Consider the following 17,178-nt stretch of genomic DNA (forward strand, 5'->3'; position numbering starts at 1 on the left):
GTCTACCTCAAGCTCCAGCCATACATTCAGGCATCTGTCGCTCCGCGGGCGAACCACAAGCTCTCCTTCAAGTATTTCGGACCGTTTCCAATCATCGCAAAAATCAATGAGGTCGCCTACAAGCTCCAACTGCCAACCGAAGCTGCTGTACATCCAGTCTTCCATGTCTCTCTGCTTCGTTGTGCGCTTCGCCCAGGAACTGAAGCCTCAACGCTTCTGCCAGCGGACCAGGACGCGAAGGCCATCCCGGTGGAGATCCTCCAAACACGCTGGCGCAAGACGGCGGGGACAATGATTGAGCAAGTCCAGGTGCGCTAGTCACCAGGTTCTACAGTGGGCATCACCTGGGAGGACAAGGCCGCGCTCTTCGAACGGTTCCCACAGGCGGAGGCTTGGGGGCAACCCTCAACACAAGAAGGGGGGATGTCAGCGCCCCTGACATGCCGGCTACACCGTCCACCAACGGAGGAACCAGCCCGGGCCAGCCTGTGCGTCACGCCAAGCCCAACAGAAGGGTGACTGGCCCAGAATGGGTCCGGTAGGCCCAACGGGGCGTTGCTACTTAAGTCACCCACCCGGCTAGAGAGAGATCCATCCAGAGGATCAACGAACCCGGCGGCGGCTACCATTTCCCTGCTCGAACCCTAGTTCTCCTCATTCTTGTAATTCGATCGAGTGTATCCAGATATTGCCACTGCTTAATAAATCCTCAAGTAGAACCTATCATCGTGCTGCTGGTGGATACTCACACGAACTAGGGTTAATTCATCTCATATTTGATTCAGTTTTAATCTCCTGTTCTATTTGCTTTTGTTTGGATGCAATGCTTGCTTCAATGAAATTTGTTTGAGTGTATCTATGTTATATCTGATGTGTAATGGATCATTATGACATCTATGAATTTTGGTTAATTTCTTGTGCAGATCACAATAACTTGATTCCCAATATTAGCGGTAATATGAGTTTTGACATGATTTCAAAGTGCATGCCTCCGTCGAAGTATATACATGTTACAAACTAAAAATGTCCATGCTTCTTACAAATTTACAAATGCTTCTGTAATCAATCTTTTTGGCTTCCAAATGCCAAATAATAATGCAGATAAATCTATATGTTGGCCATTCAAAACATCCATCCTTGATAGCCAAATACTTATAGTTTTGCTTCAATATCCATTATGCTATGGTTCAATTTGAACCCATGTATATAGTATATCTTCTAGGTATCTTTTATATAGCATATTTTCATCCAACCTACAATCGGAACTTCAAATATGTAATTTGCTTCCATAGTTGCTAATACCATTATTATTCCTACTGAAACATGCAATGCTTCAAAAATTATATTACATATCTTTCTTTCTTCCTTACATTAATGCTTCCATAATCCATCCTACAAAACCAAACCATACATTGTTTGTGCTTCCTTCATACAATTTTAATTCTGACAACGTGTTATAACCGGGTGGACTTATGCCCGTAGGAGGCCCACCGGGCAGGTTTAGTTAGGGGCTGAGCCCACACGTTATCTTATTTTTTATTTCCATCGTGGTTATATATACAAGTTGTAAGACTCTTTTGAGAATTAAGCAATAAGACAAATCCTATTGCCTGGCTCCCAGAGGAGCCGGAAACCTAAACCCTAACCGCACCTTGCGCCGCCACCACCTCGCCTCTAGAGCGCCATGGCGCCCCACCGCCGGCAGCCGCGCTCAAGCATTCACCAACCCTCCTCTTTCCCGTACAACTTACGCCCTAGACCGGGTAGGGTCCTAGCTCCTACCAATTTGGTATCAGAGCTCTTGGGCCCGATCATGTCTGCATAACCACCCACCCCACCGCTACCCACCTCGCCGCTGCCCATCACCACCGCATCGCCAACTCTCTCCACCGTGCCGCTCGCCCTCTCCACTGTGCTGCTGGCTCTCCCCACCACGCCGCTCGGTTCCACCGCGGGGGCCGCCATCGGCCAGACACCGCCCTCCACCGCGCCGCCCGCCACCGCCTACTCCCCGGCGGAGATCACCAGGGTCCTCAACGATCTCGTCACCGCCGTCCAGGGGATACGGCTATACCTGGCCAGCCCCTACGGGTCGCCGCTGTCGTTGCCGCCGGCCGCCGCGACCGGGCCGGCCGACCCTCGTGGTACTCGGCACTCGTGGCGCTTGCAGGGCCCCTCCACCACCACTGGCCGCCGCAGCCACCGCCCGCCGCCGTGCCACAATGGCCGGCGCCAGCCCTTGTTGCGCCACCCACGCCGCCCGGGTCCTTCCTGCCGCAGCTACCGTTGTCGGCCCCGCCGCCACCTAGCACTTGGCCTGGGTCAACCATGCAGGGAGGCATGCCGATCCAGCAAGTCTGCTTCCCGCCGTCGCCGTCCCCAATTCTGGCCTGGCTGACCAGATCATCATTGTCACATGTCTACACGTCGGCTGGGGACCCGCCGGCGCCCAGTCTGCAGTACAGTGACCCATCCGGCTCTGCGGGTCACTACGTGGGCCGTGCCAGCACTGACTAGGCAACCCCAGCCTCACTGCTCTACACCTCCGAGCTAGTTGTCCACAGCGCTCCGACCCAGACGCCGCCACGGTTCCCCAAAGTTGACTTCGCCACTTATGACGGCACGGAGGACCCCCTCAACTGGCTCAACCAGTGCGAGCAGTTCTTTCACGGGAAACGCACCCTAGCATCAGAGTGCACCTGGCTCGCCTCTTACCACCTCCGCGGCACGACACGGACATGGTATTACGCCCTCAAGCAGGACGAGGGCAGCATGCCTCCTTGGGAGCGCTTTCGCGAGCTCTGCCTCCTTCACTTTGGGCCACCGATCTGCGGGAGCCGCCTGGTAGAGCAAGGCCGCCTTCCCTTCACCTCCATGGTGCAGGACATCGCCGACCGGTTCCAGGCCCTGGCACGCCACGCGTCGGGCATGACGGTGCAGCAGCAGGCCGACCTCTTCATTGGTGGACTTCCGGATTGAAGAAATATGCCCTAGAGGCAATAATAAAGTTGTTATTTATATTTCCTTATATCATGATAAATGTTTATTATTCAAGCTAGAATTGTATTAACCGAAAACTTAGTATATGTGTGAATACATAGAAAAACAGAGTGTCACTAGTTTGCCTTTACTTGACTAGCTCGTTGAATCAATGATGGTTATGTTTCCTAACCATAGACATGAGTTTTCATTTGATTAATGGGATCACATCATTAGAGAATGATGTGATTGACTTGACCCATCTGTTAGCTTAGCACGATGATCATTTAGTTTGTTGCTATTGCTTTCTCCATAACTTATACATCTTCCTATGACTATGAGATCATGCAACTCCCGAATACTAGAGGAACACTTTGTGTGCTACCAAACGTCACAACATAACTGGGTGATTATAAGGGTGCTCTACAAGTGTCTTCGATGGTGTTTGTTGAGTTGGCATAGATCGAGATTAGGATTTGTCACTCCGATTGTCGGAGAGGTATCTCTAGGCCCTCTCGGTAATGCACATCACTATAAGCCCTTCAAGCAATGTGACTAATGAGTTAGTTGCGGAATGATGCATTACGGAACGAGTAAAGAGACTTGCCAGTAACGAGATTGAACTAGGTATTGAGATACCGACGATCGAATCTCAGGCAAGTAACACACCGATGACAAAGGGAACAACGTATGTTGTTATGCGGTTTGACCGATAAAGATCTTCATAGAATATGTAGGAGCCAATATGAGCATCCAGGTTCCCCTATTGGTTATTGACCGGAGACATGTCTCGGTCATGTCTACATAGTTCTCGAACCAGTAGGGTCCGCACGCTTAACATTCGGTGACGATCGGTATTATGAGTTTATGTGTTTTGATGTACCGAAGATAGTTCGGAGTCCTGGATGTGATCACAGACATGACGACGAATCTCGAAATGGTCGAGACATAAAGATTGATATATTGGACAGCTAAATTCGGACATCGGAAGTGTTCCGGGTGATTTCGGAGAAAACCGGAGTACCGGAGGGTTACCGGAACCCCCTCGGGAGAACTAATGGGCAACATGGGCCTTATTGCAGAGAGAGAGGGCCGGCAAGGGCAGGCCGCGCTCCCCCACCCCCTCTGGGCCGAATTGGACTAGGGAAGGGGGGCGGCACCCCCCTTTCCTTCTCCCTCTCCTCCTCCCTTTCCCCTCCTAGGAGTAGGAAAGGGGAGTCCTACTCCTACTAGGAGGAGGACTCCTCTCCTGGCGCGCCCCAAGGGCCGGCCGGCCTCCCCCTTTCTCCTTTATATAGGAGGAGGACTCCTCTCCTGGCACGCCCCAAGGGCCGGCCGGCCTCCCCCTTTCTCCTTTATATACGGGGGCAGGGAGCACCTAGAACACACAATTTGATTGTTTCCAGCCGTGTGCGGTGCCCCCCTCCACCATAATCCACCTCGGTCATATGGTAGTGGTGCTTAGGCGAAGCCCTGTTCCGGTAGCATCATCATCACCGTCATCATGCCGTCGTGCTGACAAAGCTCTTCCTCGACATTCTACTAGATCTTGAGTTTGTGGGACGTCACCGAGCCAAACGTGTGTAGATCGTGGAGGTGCCGTACCTTCGGTACTAGGAGCGGTCGATCGTGAAGACGTACAACTACATCAACTGTGTTGTCACAACGCTTCCGCTTATGGTCTACTAGGGTACATGGACAACACTCTTCCCTCTCGTTGCTATGCATCACCATGATCTTGCGTGTGCATAGGATTTTTTTGAAATTACTACATTCCCCAACACGGATCACATCCGCGTTGATCTGGAGCTTCGGGGACCCTAGGATCTCCAAACGACCATGTATTACGCCCGCGCCTTCGAGTGTCGCGCCCACGCCATGCAGCAGGCGGCCCCTGCTCGAGGAGGCCAACAGGCCGCCAGGCAGCCCCCTGCGCATGGCCGGCCACCCCGGCCGCTCCGGCGACTACCACCCCGGCCGCGACGCGGCCCTTCTGTCGTCTCTCTCAGGTTGAGCAGCTGGAGCATCGGCGTCACAGGCTTTGCTTAAACTGCGATGAGCCCTACGCGCCGGGCCATGTCTGCCCGCGCCTCTTCTACTTGGAGACGGCCGACTGCGTCGAGGAGGACGCCCCGGCCGACGGGCTCGGCGAGCTGCCGCCCCAAGCGGCTGCCGAGGCCGCCACCACGGCCGCCCCGGCAACGACACTCATGGTCTCGCTCCATGCGCTTGCCGGCATCCGCAACGAGCGGACCATGCTCTTGCCAGTGATGATACATGGCGAGCGCCTGGTGGTCCTCTTGGATACGGGCTCCACACATAACTTCCTGCCCGTGGCTACCATGCGCCACTTAGCAGTTTAGCTGACGGGCGGGGAGCAACTTCGGGTCACGGTGGCCAACGACGACCGTCTCCAGTGTCATGGGCTCACGCGGAATGTTCCCATCACCATCATCGACGAGCACTTCTCCATCATGTGCGCGGGCATCGACTTGGGCTGCTTTGACTTCATCCTCGGCGTCGACTTCTTGTGGACTCTCGGTCCCATCCTCTGGGACTTCGACGCCCTGACGTTGACCTTCTAGAGTCTTGGCTGCCGCGTCCAGTGGGAGGGCGTTGGGGGCGCCTCACCGGTGACGCCACAGCTCCAGTTGGCAGCGACCACCACCGAGGCTGAGCACCCACTTTTGGATCACCTCCTGCAGAAGCACGGTGACCTCTTCGATGAGCCGCGGGGCCTCCCGCCAGCCCGGGTGTATGATCACCACATTCATCGCCTGCCAGGCTTGGCGCCGGTGACGGTCCGGCCATACCGCTATCAGCAGCTGTAGAAGGACAAGTTGGAGCAGGAATACACGCTCATGCTCGCCGCGGGCATCATCCGGATCTCCACATCACCGTTCTCCGTGCCATTTCTCCTCATCCGTAAGTCAGACGGCATGTGGCGCTTCTGCATTGACTACCACACCCTTAATGCCCTGACGCTTAAGGACAAGTTTCCTATCCCGGTGGTTGATGAGCTCCTGGACGAGCTACATGGGTCACACTTCTTCACCAAGCTCGATCTCTGGCCGGGTTACCACCAGGTGCGCATGCACCCGGATGATATCACCAAGACGGCATTTTGGACTCATCACGGCCACTTCGAGTTCTTGGTCATGCTGTTTGGTCTCTCCAATGCACCGAAGACTTTTCAGGCTCTGATGAACAACATCCTCCGCCCCTACTTGCACCGGTTTGTGCTCGTTTTCTTTGATGATATTCTTATCTATAGCCTCTCATGGGCGGAGCACCTTCAGCACGTCGCCATCGTCTTCAACGAGCTTCGAGCGCATCATCTTCATCTTAAGCGCTCAATGTCAGTGTCAAAACCGGCGGATCTCGGGTAGGGGGTCCCGAACTGTGCGTCTAAGGCAGATGGTAACTGGAGGAAGGGGACACGATGTTTACCCAGGTTCGGGCCCTCTTGGTGGAGGTAATACCCGACATCCTGCTTGATTGTTCTTGATGATATGAGTATTACAAGAGTTGATCTACCACGTGATCAAAGAGGCTAAACCCTAGAAGCTGGCCTATGGTATGATTGTATGTTGTCCTACAGACTAAACCCTCCGGTTTATATAGACACTGGAGGGGGCTAGGGTTACATAAGGTCGGTTACAAAGGAGGAGATATACATGTCCACATTTCCTAGCTTGCCTTCCACGCCAAGTAGAGTCCCATCCGGACACGGGACTAAGTCTTCAATCTCGTATCTTCATAGTCCAACAGTCCGGCCAAAGGATATTGTCCGGCTGTCCGGAGACCCCCTAATCCAGGACTCCCTCAATAGCCCCTGAACCAGGCTTCAATGACGATGATTCCGGTGTGTAGTGTTGTCTTCGGCATTGCAAGGCGGGTTCCTCCTCCGAATACACCATGGAAGAGTTTGAATACAAGGATAGTGTCCGACCCTGCAAAATAAGTTCCACATACCACTATAGAGAGAATAATATTTTCACAAATCTAATCTGCTGACACATTTGACAAAATGACATCACGCCATGGCCCGGTCATTATTCGAACCGTTTTTCTCAACTAGCTCCGCACATAACGCGAGGCGGTTTTCTTGACACGCCTTGTCAAAGCAGAGATCGTGTCCCCCTTATCACGGGATTCTGATCAATACAGACGTGGGTAACCCAATCGTGCATGTTGGTATGACTCCTAAATCTTAGGCAAGTCCCAAACAGCCGTGAGGAGGACGCTTGATATTCACCCTCTTTATAAAGGGGACGAGGCTTTTTCTCCCCCCCCCCCGCACGCTCAATTGAATCCATCCCACGCCTTGAGTTCTAACACCCAAAGCTCAGGTCAGGTGCTCCGGACCTTCAACTATGTCCGGATCCAACCTTCAAGGTCGGTGGATGCCTTCCTCCGTCACAGAGGAGGACATCAAGAAGTTGAGAGAGGCCAGATATCTGACCGCCGAAATTGCGCATAGGCTGCCTGCCCGAGGGCAGGTCGTCCCTACTCCCGAACCCAACGAGAGCGTCGTGTTCATCTCCCACTTCCTCCGAGGACTAGGCCTCGCTCTGGATCCCTTTGTTAGGGGTCTTATGTTGTATTATGGGCTGGATTTTCACGATCTGGCCCCGGATTCCCTTCTTCACATCTCGTCATTTATTGTTGTATGTGAGGCCTTCCTCTGCATTACCCCTCACTTCGGCCTGTGGCTCAAGACCTTCGATGTGAGGCCGAAGATGATCGAGGGGCAGCACGCAGCGTGCGGAGGTGATTTAATAAGCAAAATCGCTGACGCTCCATGGCCAGAGGGTTCCTTCCCAGAGGTGTCCGGATTGTGGCAGCAGGAGTGGTTTTACATCACAGCTCCCCGAAGTGCCAAGTGGGTAGCTTCCCCCACCTTTCGCTTGGGCCCCCCACCGCAACTGATGTCATGGATCAGCAGGGGCTGAGCTGGGGTCCAGCAAAGGACGTGCCAATACTGTAGAGCCGTATCCAAGATCTCTTTGAGAGAGATTTCAATCTGGTTATGGTAATGAAAGTTATGCTAGTTCGTCGAGTCCATCCTTGCAAACGCCGGCCCCTCCGCATGTGGGAATTCCACCCGGAAGGACCATTAGCTATTCCGCATTTCCTCGGCATAACACTCGAAGAGATGTACAAATTGTTCTTCGGACCCCAAATAGAGTGTCCGGACACCACCGAGGGCGTGGGTCTGAGCTGCAATCGCCCCGCTGCCCAAGTAAGTAATCCCATGTCGAACCTACTGTCCTTTTATTTATCATGGCATCATTCTAAAGAGCCGCTCTTTGACCAGGACTGGATAACAAAGGCGATGATGATTAGGTGTTCGGCCCCCCTTCCTGAGGGCTTGGACAATCCGGTACTGGACATGATGCTCGAGCCGGCGCCTTATCCAGTGCCCTCAAAGGAAGATGATGGGGGAATAGAGAGGGCAAAAGCGGGCCTCACTCGCTACTTATTCCAGCCGGGGGAATGAGCGCCTCCGCGAGGGAGGACAACCAAAGGGAAGAATCTGACATTCTCTTTCCCTGGGGAAGGAAGAGGACTACCTGTGAAGATCCAGGAACTAAGGTTTCCAAACGGGAGAAGGAATCTTCATCAGAGGGTCCTGCCTCGGAGGGTATTCTTGCCGCACAATGTCCGCGCGGGGATCAGCCCTCTACCGAGCTGTAAGTAATCGAAAAGTACTTAATAGTGGAAACATCCTACCTAACTTCCGAAGACAATAACCGATGCTTGTAAATTGTAGTCCGGATCATAGCCCTTCTCGACAGAGTTCGTCTTCGGGGGATCTTCTTCCGGAGATGATGGAGAGCGAAACGCCTCCCCCTGACACCCCGCCTCATGAAGCAAGCGACCTTGAAGTGTCATCATGAAGGGTATCTCCGGATCCACTAAGGCAAGAGGATAACCCTTTGGCTACCCGGAATCCCCAGTATCCGGCTCCTAAGGAGAGCGACAGCAAGGGTCCGTACAGTGTGCGGTCGGACGCGCTGAAGGATCTTCTGGGGCAAGCGGCCGTCTCGGAAGCGCATCGTACGCTAATGGGTATGGTAATTGAAAGGATTTCATCCGCTGAAAGCGGTTTGCATGAAGCCTTTATGAGTCTGCTGAAAGGCTTCGAGGTACGTGAAATAGTGTATGTTTTTGATAGTACCGCATACGTAAGGTGTGCCCTATGCAGATAGTAGCCCCTGAGACTCTGGTTGTCGTCGAGAACGGCGGAAACCGGAGGATCATATACCCAGGTAATAATTCGACTGCCTTTATGTGCAGGTGGCTGAGGCTACGGTGGCTAGCCGAACTGATGGATTTACCGAGCTAAAGCGGCAACTTGATGCGGCCGATGCCGATATCGTGCTTGTCAACCAGCGGCTTGACGAGGCACAAGGTAAGTGATTTCTATGGTGATCGTCACATAATAAGAGTAGCATGATGCCAGTATCTTTAATATGTTGTGACTGCAGATGGAGCTGCCACCGTGGAGACCCTTCGGGCGGAGCTTGCCCGAGCCAAGGAGCAAGCAAGGAGTAGCAATGCGGCCGCTCTAAAGGCGGCCGAAGAGTTAAGGGCCGAATAGGCCACGCATTGCGAGAGCAAGGAAAAAATAGCCAAGATGGCTGTAGAGTTAAAAGATGCCGCTGACCGTTACCAGCTTCTTGAAGAAGAAAACCGGGCGAAGGCGACGAACCTGGAGAAGGCCCTGGTGGCTGCCAAGGAAGCCCGCTCCAAAATTAGAGCGACGAAGGAGGAGCTGAATCAAGCTGCAGATATCGTGTCTGGGAAGCCCTTCTTGTTGCGGACTAAGTTCGGAGATCCGAAGTATGCTCCTCGGGACCGGCTATGGAGTTCTGCGGACGCCTACATGGATTTGGCTGCAAGTGCTACTGATGCGGCCAAGTACTTCAAGGATCAGAAAGGCCCCGAAGTGGAAAAGCTGTTCTGGTCACAGTTTCATGCTCCAGTCCGTCCGCTGCTGTTGAATGAGCGAATGGCCAAGTGGGCCGAGCTCCATAGGTTGTCCGGACTTGCCATGAGGTCCGTTGTGGATCACCTGTGGCTAGGAGGGCTAAGGCCGAATAGCTACTTTAGTTTAGTGCAACAATTCCTTGGTGATGTGCCATGCATCGATGCTGTAAAGAGATCGGCGTGCATAGAGGGTGCGCGGATGGCCTTTGCCCGTGTCAAGACATACCGGGCAGAGATGGAGGCCACCACTGTTGTGACACAGGGTTCGGCCATAGGCCGAGTGGCTACCGAGCACTACTTTGAAGAAGTTCTTGAAGGCGCTCGTTCGATAGAGGCTTAGTGCTCGAAGAATATTATGTTCTAGTGACATGTATTCCCATTGTAAAAACAATGTTTTATTGAATTATCAATGCTGCATTTATACTTTTGCCCGAAAGTACTATGATGCCTCTTGTGCGGCCGTTTATGTATATATGTATATAACCCGAAAGTTTGCAGTCGTCGGCTTCCGCCCCCACGCATATAATGCGGGGGTGTTCGCAGAAAATTCATATCCACACTTGATCCAATGTCTTGGTCCATTAAGGAGGTGATAGCACAGCAAACGAGGCAATCGGACTATATTGCTTTAACACTTTCACTTAGCCACAAGAGTTTGACGGTGGGGCTACTATATATCCCCTGGTACTTCTGCGCTTGTCCGAATACGGGGCACGTACATACATGACCGGGAAATGGCCCTTCGTTAATGCGGAGGAATCCCGAAGATTCCGATGAGTCATCGAGTGGTTGACCAGTCTCTCACTATATCATGACAGTCAGTTTTCAGCTTTCTCTACTGAGGTGCTCATCCGGATGAACCAGGGCACAATCGCAGTAGTTCTCCCAGTGCTACCTTAGCCGATATAACGGACCGTAAGGTACCAAAACGTGGGAGCCGGGCAAACCCAACATGTGACCAAAGACATGATTCGGAGCTGATGCATGTAGGGCCAAACTCGCGACGCCGAACACTCCCTAAGGTGTTCGGTCTTTATAACATATACCGGGCTAAAAAATGCCCTTAATAAGAAACCCCATGTGTCCAGGTACGTGCAAAATCCTGACGTGGCCACATGCCAATAACGCCAGCATCCTTCTTGGTTGTGTGGAGTATCCGGAGGATGTGAGCAACAAGAGACAGTAAAAAAGGTTTACGCAGGGTCTTAATCTAAAAAGAAACCTTTGGGCGGGTCCCTGCTGCACGTCTGCGCCTGTGTCTCCATTGTGCCGTGTCCTGGACGGGTGTAGCACGATTGTCATCTGTAAAAGGAAAGAACTTAGGTGAGAGTTGCCGTGCCAAAAAGAAGAATTGGTTATTATCAATGAACTATCAAGATTCAAGAGAAGCCTAGTTGAGCCGGGTTGGCCCTGATTACACACGGGAAGCCCCTGGTATCATTTATGAGGGTTTGATCATCAAACCAATCTCATGTATATATGATGGAACGCCGGATTCGTTTAACCATATCCGTGGTCTTGACGACCTGCCATTTTTTCTGGTTGGTGAGGCCGTCTAGTTTGCGGCTGTTAGAGCCGCCGCATCCTCTTCCGTACGTAAGAAACATTCGATATTTCCGCTAACTGAGATGATGCCACGTGGACCGGTCATCTTAAGCTTGAGAAAAGCATAATGCGGTATTGTGTTAAAATGAGCGAAAGCCATTCTTCCGAGTAGTGCTTGATAACCACTTCGGAATGGGGCGATGTGAAAAGTTAACCTTTCACTTCGGAAGTTAGCGGGAGAACCGAATACCACCTCTAGTAGTAGAGAGCCCGTACAGCGGGCCTCTTGGCTTGGTATTACTCCCTTGAAGGTAGTATTACTATGGCTTATTTGTGTCGGATCTATCCCCATTTTGCGGAGTGTGTCCTGATATATCAGATTTAGATCACTGCCGCTGTCCATGAGCACTCGTGTGAAATGGTACCCATTTATTATTGGGTCTAACACCAAGGCCTTCATTCCTTCGTGTCGGATATTTGTCTCGTGATCCCGACGATCAAAAGTGATCAAGCAAGCCAACCAGGGGTTGAACCTAGGGGTGACGGGCTCTATGGCGCGTGTGCCTCGGAGTGCATGCTTGCTTCTCCTCTTTGTCACATGGATCACATTTACTGTTTTAACCTCTGGTGGGAACTTTTTCTGTCCTCCGGCGCTTTGCTGGTGAGGTTCATCCTCGTCTTCGCTTGGTGTCTCTTCCCCTTTGTGTTCGGCGTTTAGCTTACTGTCCTACTTGAAGACCCAACATTCTCTGTGGGTATGATTTGCAGGTTTGTCTGGGGTGCCGTGAATCTGACAAAGTTTGTCAAGAATTTTTTTTAGGCCAGATTGTCCTTCTCTTCTTCCTTTGAAAGGCTTTTTCCACTGACCTGGTCGGGAGCCCCTGAATCCGGCGTTTACCGCCGTGTTATCTGGGCTACCTTCTTTATTTCGACGCTTGTTTTTGTTGCATCATGGTTTACCATTGCCATCCCTAACTTCGGATGTGCTTGGGTCGCTGGTGCTGCTACGGGCCAACCAGCTATCCTCGCCCGCACAAAAGCGGGCCATGAGGCTTGTTAGGGCTGCCATTGTTCTCGGTTTTTCTTGGCCGAGGTGTCTGGTGAGCCATTCCTCTCGGACGCTGTGTTTAAAAGCTGCTAAGGCTTCGGCATCCGGACAGTCGACGATTTGGTTCTTCTTGGTGAGGAACCTATTCCAAAGCTTTTGGGCGGACTCTCCGGGCTGTTGGATTATATGACTTAAATCGTGTGCATCCGGAGGTCGGACATAAGTCCCTTGAAAATTGGCCCGAAAAGCGTCCTCGAGCTCCTCCCAACTTCCAATTGAGTTTTCAGGGAGGCTTTTCAGCCAGTGCCGAGCTGGCCCTTTAAGCTTGAGGGGCAAGTATTTAATGGCATGGAGATCGTCTCCACGAGCCATATGAATATGGAGGATAAAGTCCTCTATCCAGGCTCCAGGGTCTGTGGTCCCGTCGTACGCCACTATGTTCACCGTTTTGAATCCCTCTGGGAATTCGTGATCCAGCACCTCATCAGTGAAACATAAGGGGTGTGCGGCACCCCTGTATTGGGATGTGCCATGGTGTTCGGACGGTTGTAGTATTCGGTGTTGGCTTTTTACCGTAGCGCGCTTCCTAGATCCATAGATGGATCTGGTCGCACCGGATTTTTGACGCAAGTTCTCACATAGATCGTGTGTTGACTTATGCGTGACTTTGTTAGCCGCTCTATCGCGTTCACATGGTGGTGGATCTGACCGGTTGGCCGTATCATTCTTCGGCTGTATGGGCTCTAAGGCCTCATCATTGAATTCCAGTAATAGCTTGCGCTTTGGATAGCTATTTTTATGGTAACTTTCACCATACTTTGTTACTTTGTTCCACCTGCTGTTGAGCGTATCTTGTGCGACCTTGAGCCTTTGCTTCTGTTTCTTCAGGCTCCTCGCTGTGGCAATAAGCCTTCTGTGGAGGTTCTCTTGCTCCAAGTGCGTTTCCGGGATGATGTGTGCATCTTCATCCGGACTGTTTTCTTCCCCAGACGGGGTTTGATGAGGCTTATCCTTGGCGTCGTCGTGTTTGGACGTCGGATCCGTACTATGTTTGCAGTTTGCTTCTTGATCGTGCTCTGCAACCGGGGTGGTGTAGTCGTCGTTTCTTCTAGAGTCGACTGGACTGTTATTTCCTCTTGCGTTGTTATCGCTGTTTTTGCTATGGCGGGACTTAGAGCGGTGCCGCTGACGTCGGCGCTTGGGTCGCTTGGAGGGGGCATCCTCCGCTGTCTCTTGGCCATTGCCCTCTCTGGGTGTATCCACCATGTATATGTCATGTGATGAAGTGGCGGTCTAGCGGCCTATGGGCAGTGGTTCCTGTTCGTCTCTTGCATCGTCGTCCATACCGTCGATGTCTTCGGAGTCGAAGTCGAGCATGTTGGTTAAGCCATCGACAGTGGCTACTAAGTGGGTGGTGGGTGGGCAGCGAATTTCTTCGTCGTCCGCATCCCATTCTAGCCGGACATAGTTCGGCCAAGGTTCTCCTGACAGGCAGAGAGACCTCAATGAATTTAGCACATCTCCGAAAGGTGAGTGCTGAAAGATATCCGCGGAGGTGAACTCCATGATCGGCGCCCCATCGGATTCGACGGGCACAGATGTAGGCGGCTCGGAGTCCGTGGCCGGAGGTAAATCCAGTGGTTCGGCCACGCGGCTCTCGAAAGGGGTGAAGTCAGTATCTAGCTCTATCGCCATTGAGAGTGCGGCCTCCATGGCGGGGTTTATCCCTCCGCTCTCGGATGGCGCGATTTGCTCCGGATTAACGGCCGGAGTAGTTGCGGAAGTGATCTCCCGAACACTGTCGGACGGCAGAGTTACATCATGCTCGTCGCGACTGTGTGGCGCGTCTGACATGGGCTCGAATCCGTCGAAGATCAAGTCTCCGTAGATGTCGGACGTGTAGTTCAAGTTTCCAAATCTGACCTGATGGCCAGGGGCGTAGCTCTCGATCTGCTCCAGATGGCCAAGCGAATTGGCCTGCAGTGCGAAGCCGCCAAATACAAAGATCTGTCTGGGGAGGAAAACCTCGCCCTGGACCACATCGCTAGCGATGATCGAAGGAGCCATCAAGCCTTATGGTGACGACACAGTGGAACTCTCAATGAAAGCACCAATGTCGGTGTCAAAACCGGCGGATCTCGGGTAGGGGGTCCCAAACTGTGCGTCTAAGGCGGATGGTAACAGGAGGCAGGGGACACGATGTTTACCCAGGTTTGGGCCCTCTTGATGGAGGTAATACCCTACGTCCTGCTTGATTGTTCTTGATGATATGAGTATTACAAGAGTTGACCTACCACGAGATCAAAGAGGCTAAACCCTAGAAGCTAGCCTATGGTATGATTGTATGTTGTCCTACGGACTAAACCCTCCGATTTATAGACACCGGAGGGGGCTAGGTTTACACAAGGTTGGTTACAAAGGAGGAGATATACATGTCCACATTTCCTAGCTTGCCTTCCACGCCAAGTAGAGTCCCATCCGGACACGGGACTAAGTCTTCAATCTCGTATCTTCATAGTCCAACAGTCCGGCCAAAGGATATTGTCCGGCTGTCCGGAGACCCCCTAATCCAGGACTCCCTCACTCGAAGTGCTTGTTCGGGATGCCTTCAGTCGCCTACCTCGAACACGTCATCTCGGCCGAGGGGGTGGCCATGGATGCCGACAAGGTGGCGGCCGTCCTCGCCCGGCCGACCCCGCATTCACCATGGGCCCTTTGCGGGTTTCTGGGCCTCGCGGGGTACAATCAGTAATTTATCCGGGAATTCGGCCTCATTACATCACCACTCACACGCCTGCTACGTCGCGACGCCTTTGTCTAGGATGAGGAGGCGACTGTGGCATTCGAGGCCCTCAAGGGGGCCCTCACGACAGGCCCTGTCCCTGGACTTCGACCAGCCGTTTGTCGTGGACTGCGACACCTCCCGTGCGGGGTTCAGCGCCGTTCTTCATCAGGGCGATGGACCCCTCGCCTTCTTCAGCAGACCCTTTGCCGCGCGCCATCTTAAGCTCGTGGCTTATGAGCGAGAGCTCATTGGCTTGGTGCATGCGGTGCGCCATTGGCGGCCCTATCTGTGGGGTCGGTCTTTTCGGATTCGCATGGACCACTACAGCCTCAAGTTCTTGTTGGACCAGAGGCTCTTGACTATGCCACAGCACCAGTGGATCAGTAAGCTCTTCGGCTTTGACTTCACCGTCGAGTATCGACCGGGCCGCCTTAATTCCGTGGCTAACGCCCTGTCTCGCCGCAATGCCGACCACGACACTGTCGTAGGTGACTCCAAGGGGGCGGCGCTCTGCATCCGCTCAAGGCCCACTTTCTCCCTCTTCACCGACATCCGCCGGGCGACAGCGGCCGCGGCGGACACGCTCCTCCTTCAACAGCAGCTGGCTACGGGTGAGCTGGAGGAGCTGTGGCGCCTCGCCGATGGGTTGCTCCTGCATGGGCGACGGGTCTTCGTGCCGGCGCACGACGATCTCCATCACCAGGTGCTGCTGCTGGCCCACTTGACGGGCGATGAGGGTGTGCGGAAAACCCTCCATCGTCTCCGTGCCGACTTCTACATTCCAGGTTATCGGGCCCTGGTCCCCGACTGGGTGCGGTCTTGTGTGACGTGCCAGCGTAACAAGATGGAGACACTACGACCGGCTAGTCTGCTCTAGCCCTTGGAGGTGCCTTCTCAGGTCTGGGCGGATATCTCCATGGACTTCATCGAGGGCCTCCCCAAGGTGGGCGACAAATCGGTCATTCTCACGATGGTCGACCACTTCTCCAAGTATGCTCACTTCATCGCGCTCGGCCATCCCTATACTGATGAATCCGTGGCTCGTGCCTTCTTTGACGGTATCATCCGCCTCCACGGGTTTCCCTCTTCGATCGTCAGCGATCGGGACCCGGTATTCACCGGACATGTCTGGCGTGATCTCTTTCGGTTGGAGGGCATGAAGCTCCGCCTGAGCACGGCCTTCCATCCCCAGACGGACGGCCAATCCGAGGTTGTCAACCAGGTGATTACAATGTATTTGTGTTGTGTCACAGGTGATCATCCTGGCACTTGGGTGGATTGGTTCTCGTGGGCGGAGTACTGCTACAACACCTCCTATCACTCCGCCCTACGCGCCTCTCCATTTGAGGTGGTCTACGGCCAACCGCCCCCGCCCGTACTGCCGGTTGATCTGGCGACGACTCGGATGAAGGTGGCCGGTGATCTTATGCGGCGCCGTGACGAGATGTTGGCAGAGGTCCGACAACGCCTCCTTCAGGCCCAGCAGCTAGCCAAGCAATACTACGACGACCACCATCACGAGGCGGAATTTGCGGTGGGTGATTGGGTGTGGCTGCATCTCCTTCACTGCTCTACGCAGTCACTGGACCCACGCGCGAAGCGCAAGCTGGGTCCTCGCTATGCCGAGCCCTTTGCTGTCTTGGGGCGCATCGGGGAGGTGGCCTACCGTCTTCAGCTTCCGGCCGGTGCCCACATCCACGACATCTTCCATGTGGGGCTGTTGAAGCCCTTTCGTGGGGAGCCACCTGTGGCCCCTCCAGCGCTTCCTCCGACCTCCGATGGGCGCCTCCCTCCGAGGCCGGAGAAGGTGTTACAGGCCCAGCTA

The 17,178-nt window shown here is 53.4% G+C and overlaps 2 protein-coding genes across 2 annotated transcripts; both read left to right on the forward strand.

Moving 5' to 3' along the window:
• The first annotated feature begins 2,328 nt into the window (after positions 1–2,328).
• LOC147975488 (uncharacterized) lies at positions 2,329–2,979 on the forward strand. Its single transcript, XM_087520447.1, has 2 exons — positions 2,329–2,459; positions 2,565–2,979. The coding sequence occupies exons 1-2, from the start codon at positions 2,329–2,331 to the stop codon at positions 2,977–2,979; spliced, it is 546 nt and encodes a 181-aa protein (XP_087376573.1).
• Positions 2,980–5,840: 2,861 nt separating this feature from the next.
• Positions 5,841–16,230, forward strand: LOC147975489 (uncharacterized). Its single transcript, XM_087520448.1, has 2 exons — positions 5,841–6,337; positions 15,681–16,230. Exons 1-2 carry the CDS (start codon positions 5,841–5,843, stop codon positions 16,228–16,230), a joined length of 1,047 nt encoding a protein of 348 aa, XP_087376574.1.
• Positions 16,231–17,178: the final 948 nt, after the last annotated feature.

The sequence above is a fragment of the Triticum urartu genome, chromosome 4A, assembly GCF_056163025.1.
Source record: "Triticum urartu cultivar PI428250 chromosome 4A, HENAU_Tu73, whole genome shotgun sequence".
Lineage (NCBI taxonomy): Eukaryota > Viridiplantae > Streptophyta > Magnoliopsida > Poales > Poaceae > Triticum > Triticum urartu.

What these genes read in the sequence shown, in the direction of transcription:
- LOC147975488 (XM_087520447.1), top strand. Translation starts at nt 2,329, where the DNA reads ATGCAGGGAGGCATGCCGATCCAGCAAGTCTGCTTCCCGCCGTCGCCG. An exon ending in CCGCCGGCGCCCAGTCTGCA is followed by an intron (nt 2,460 to 2,564) that starts GTACAGTGACCC and finishes AGTTGTCCACAG; the next exon opens with CGCTCCGACCCAGACGCCGC.
- LOC147975489 (XM_087520448.1), top strand. Translation starts at nt 5,841, where the DNA reads ATGCTCGCCGCGGGCATCATCCGGATCTCCACATCACCGTTCTCCGTG. An exon ending in CTTCATCTTAAGCGCTCAAT is followed by an intron (nt 6,338 to 15,680) that starts GTCAGTGTCAAA and finishes GGACCACTACAG; the next exon opens with CCTCAAGTTCTTGTTGGACC.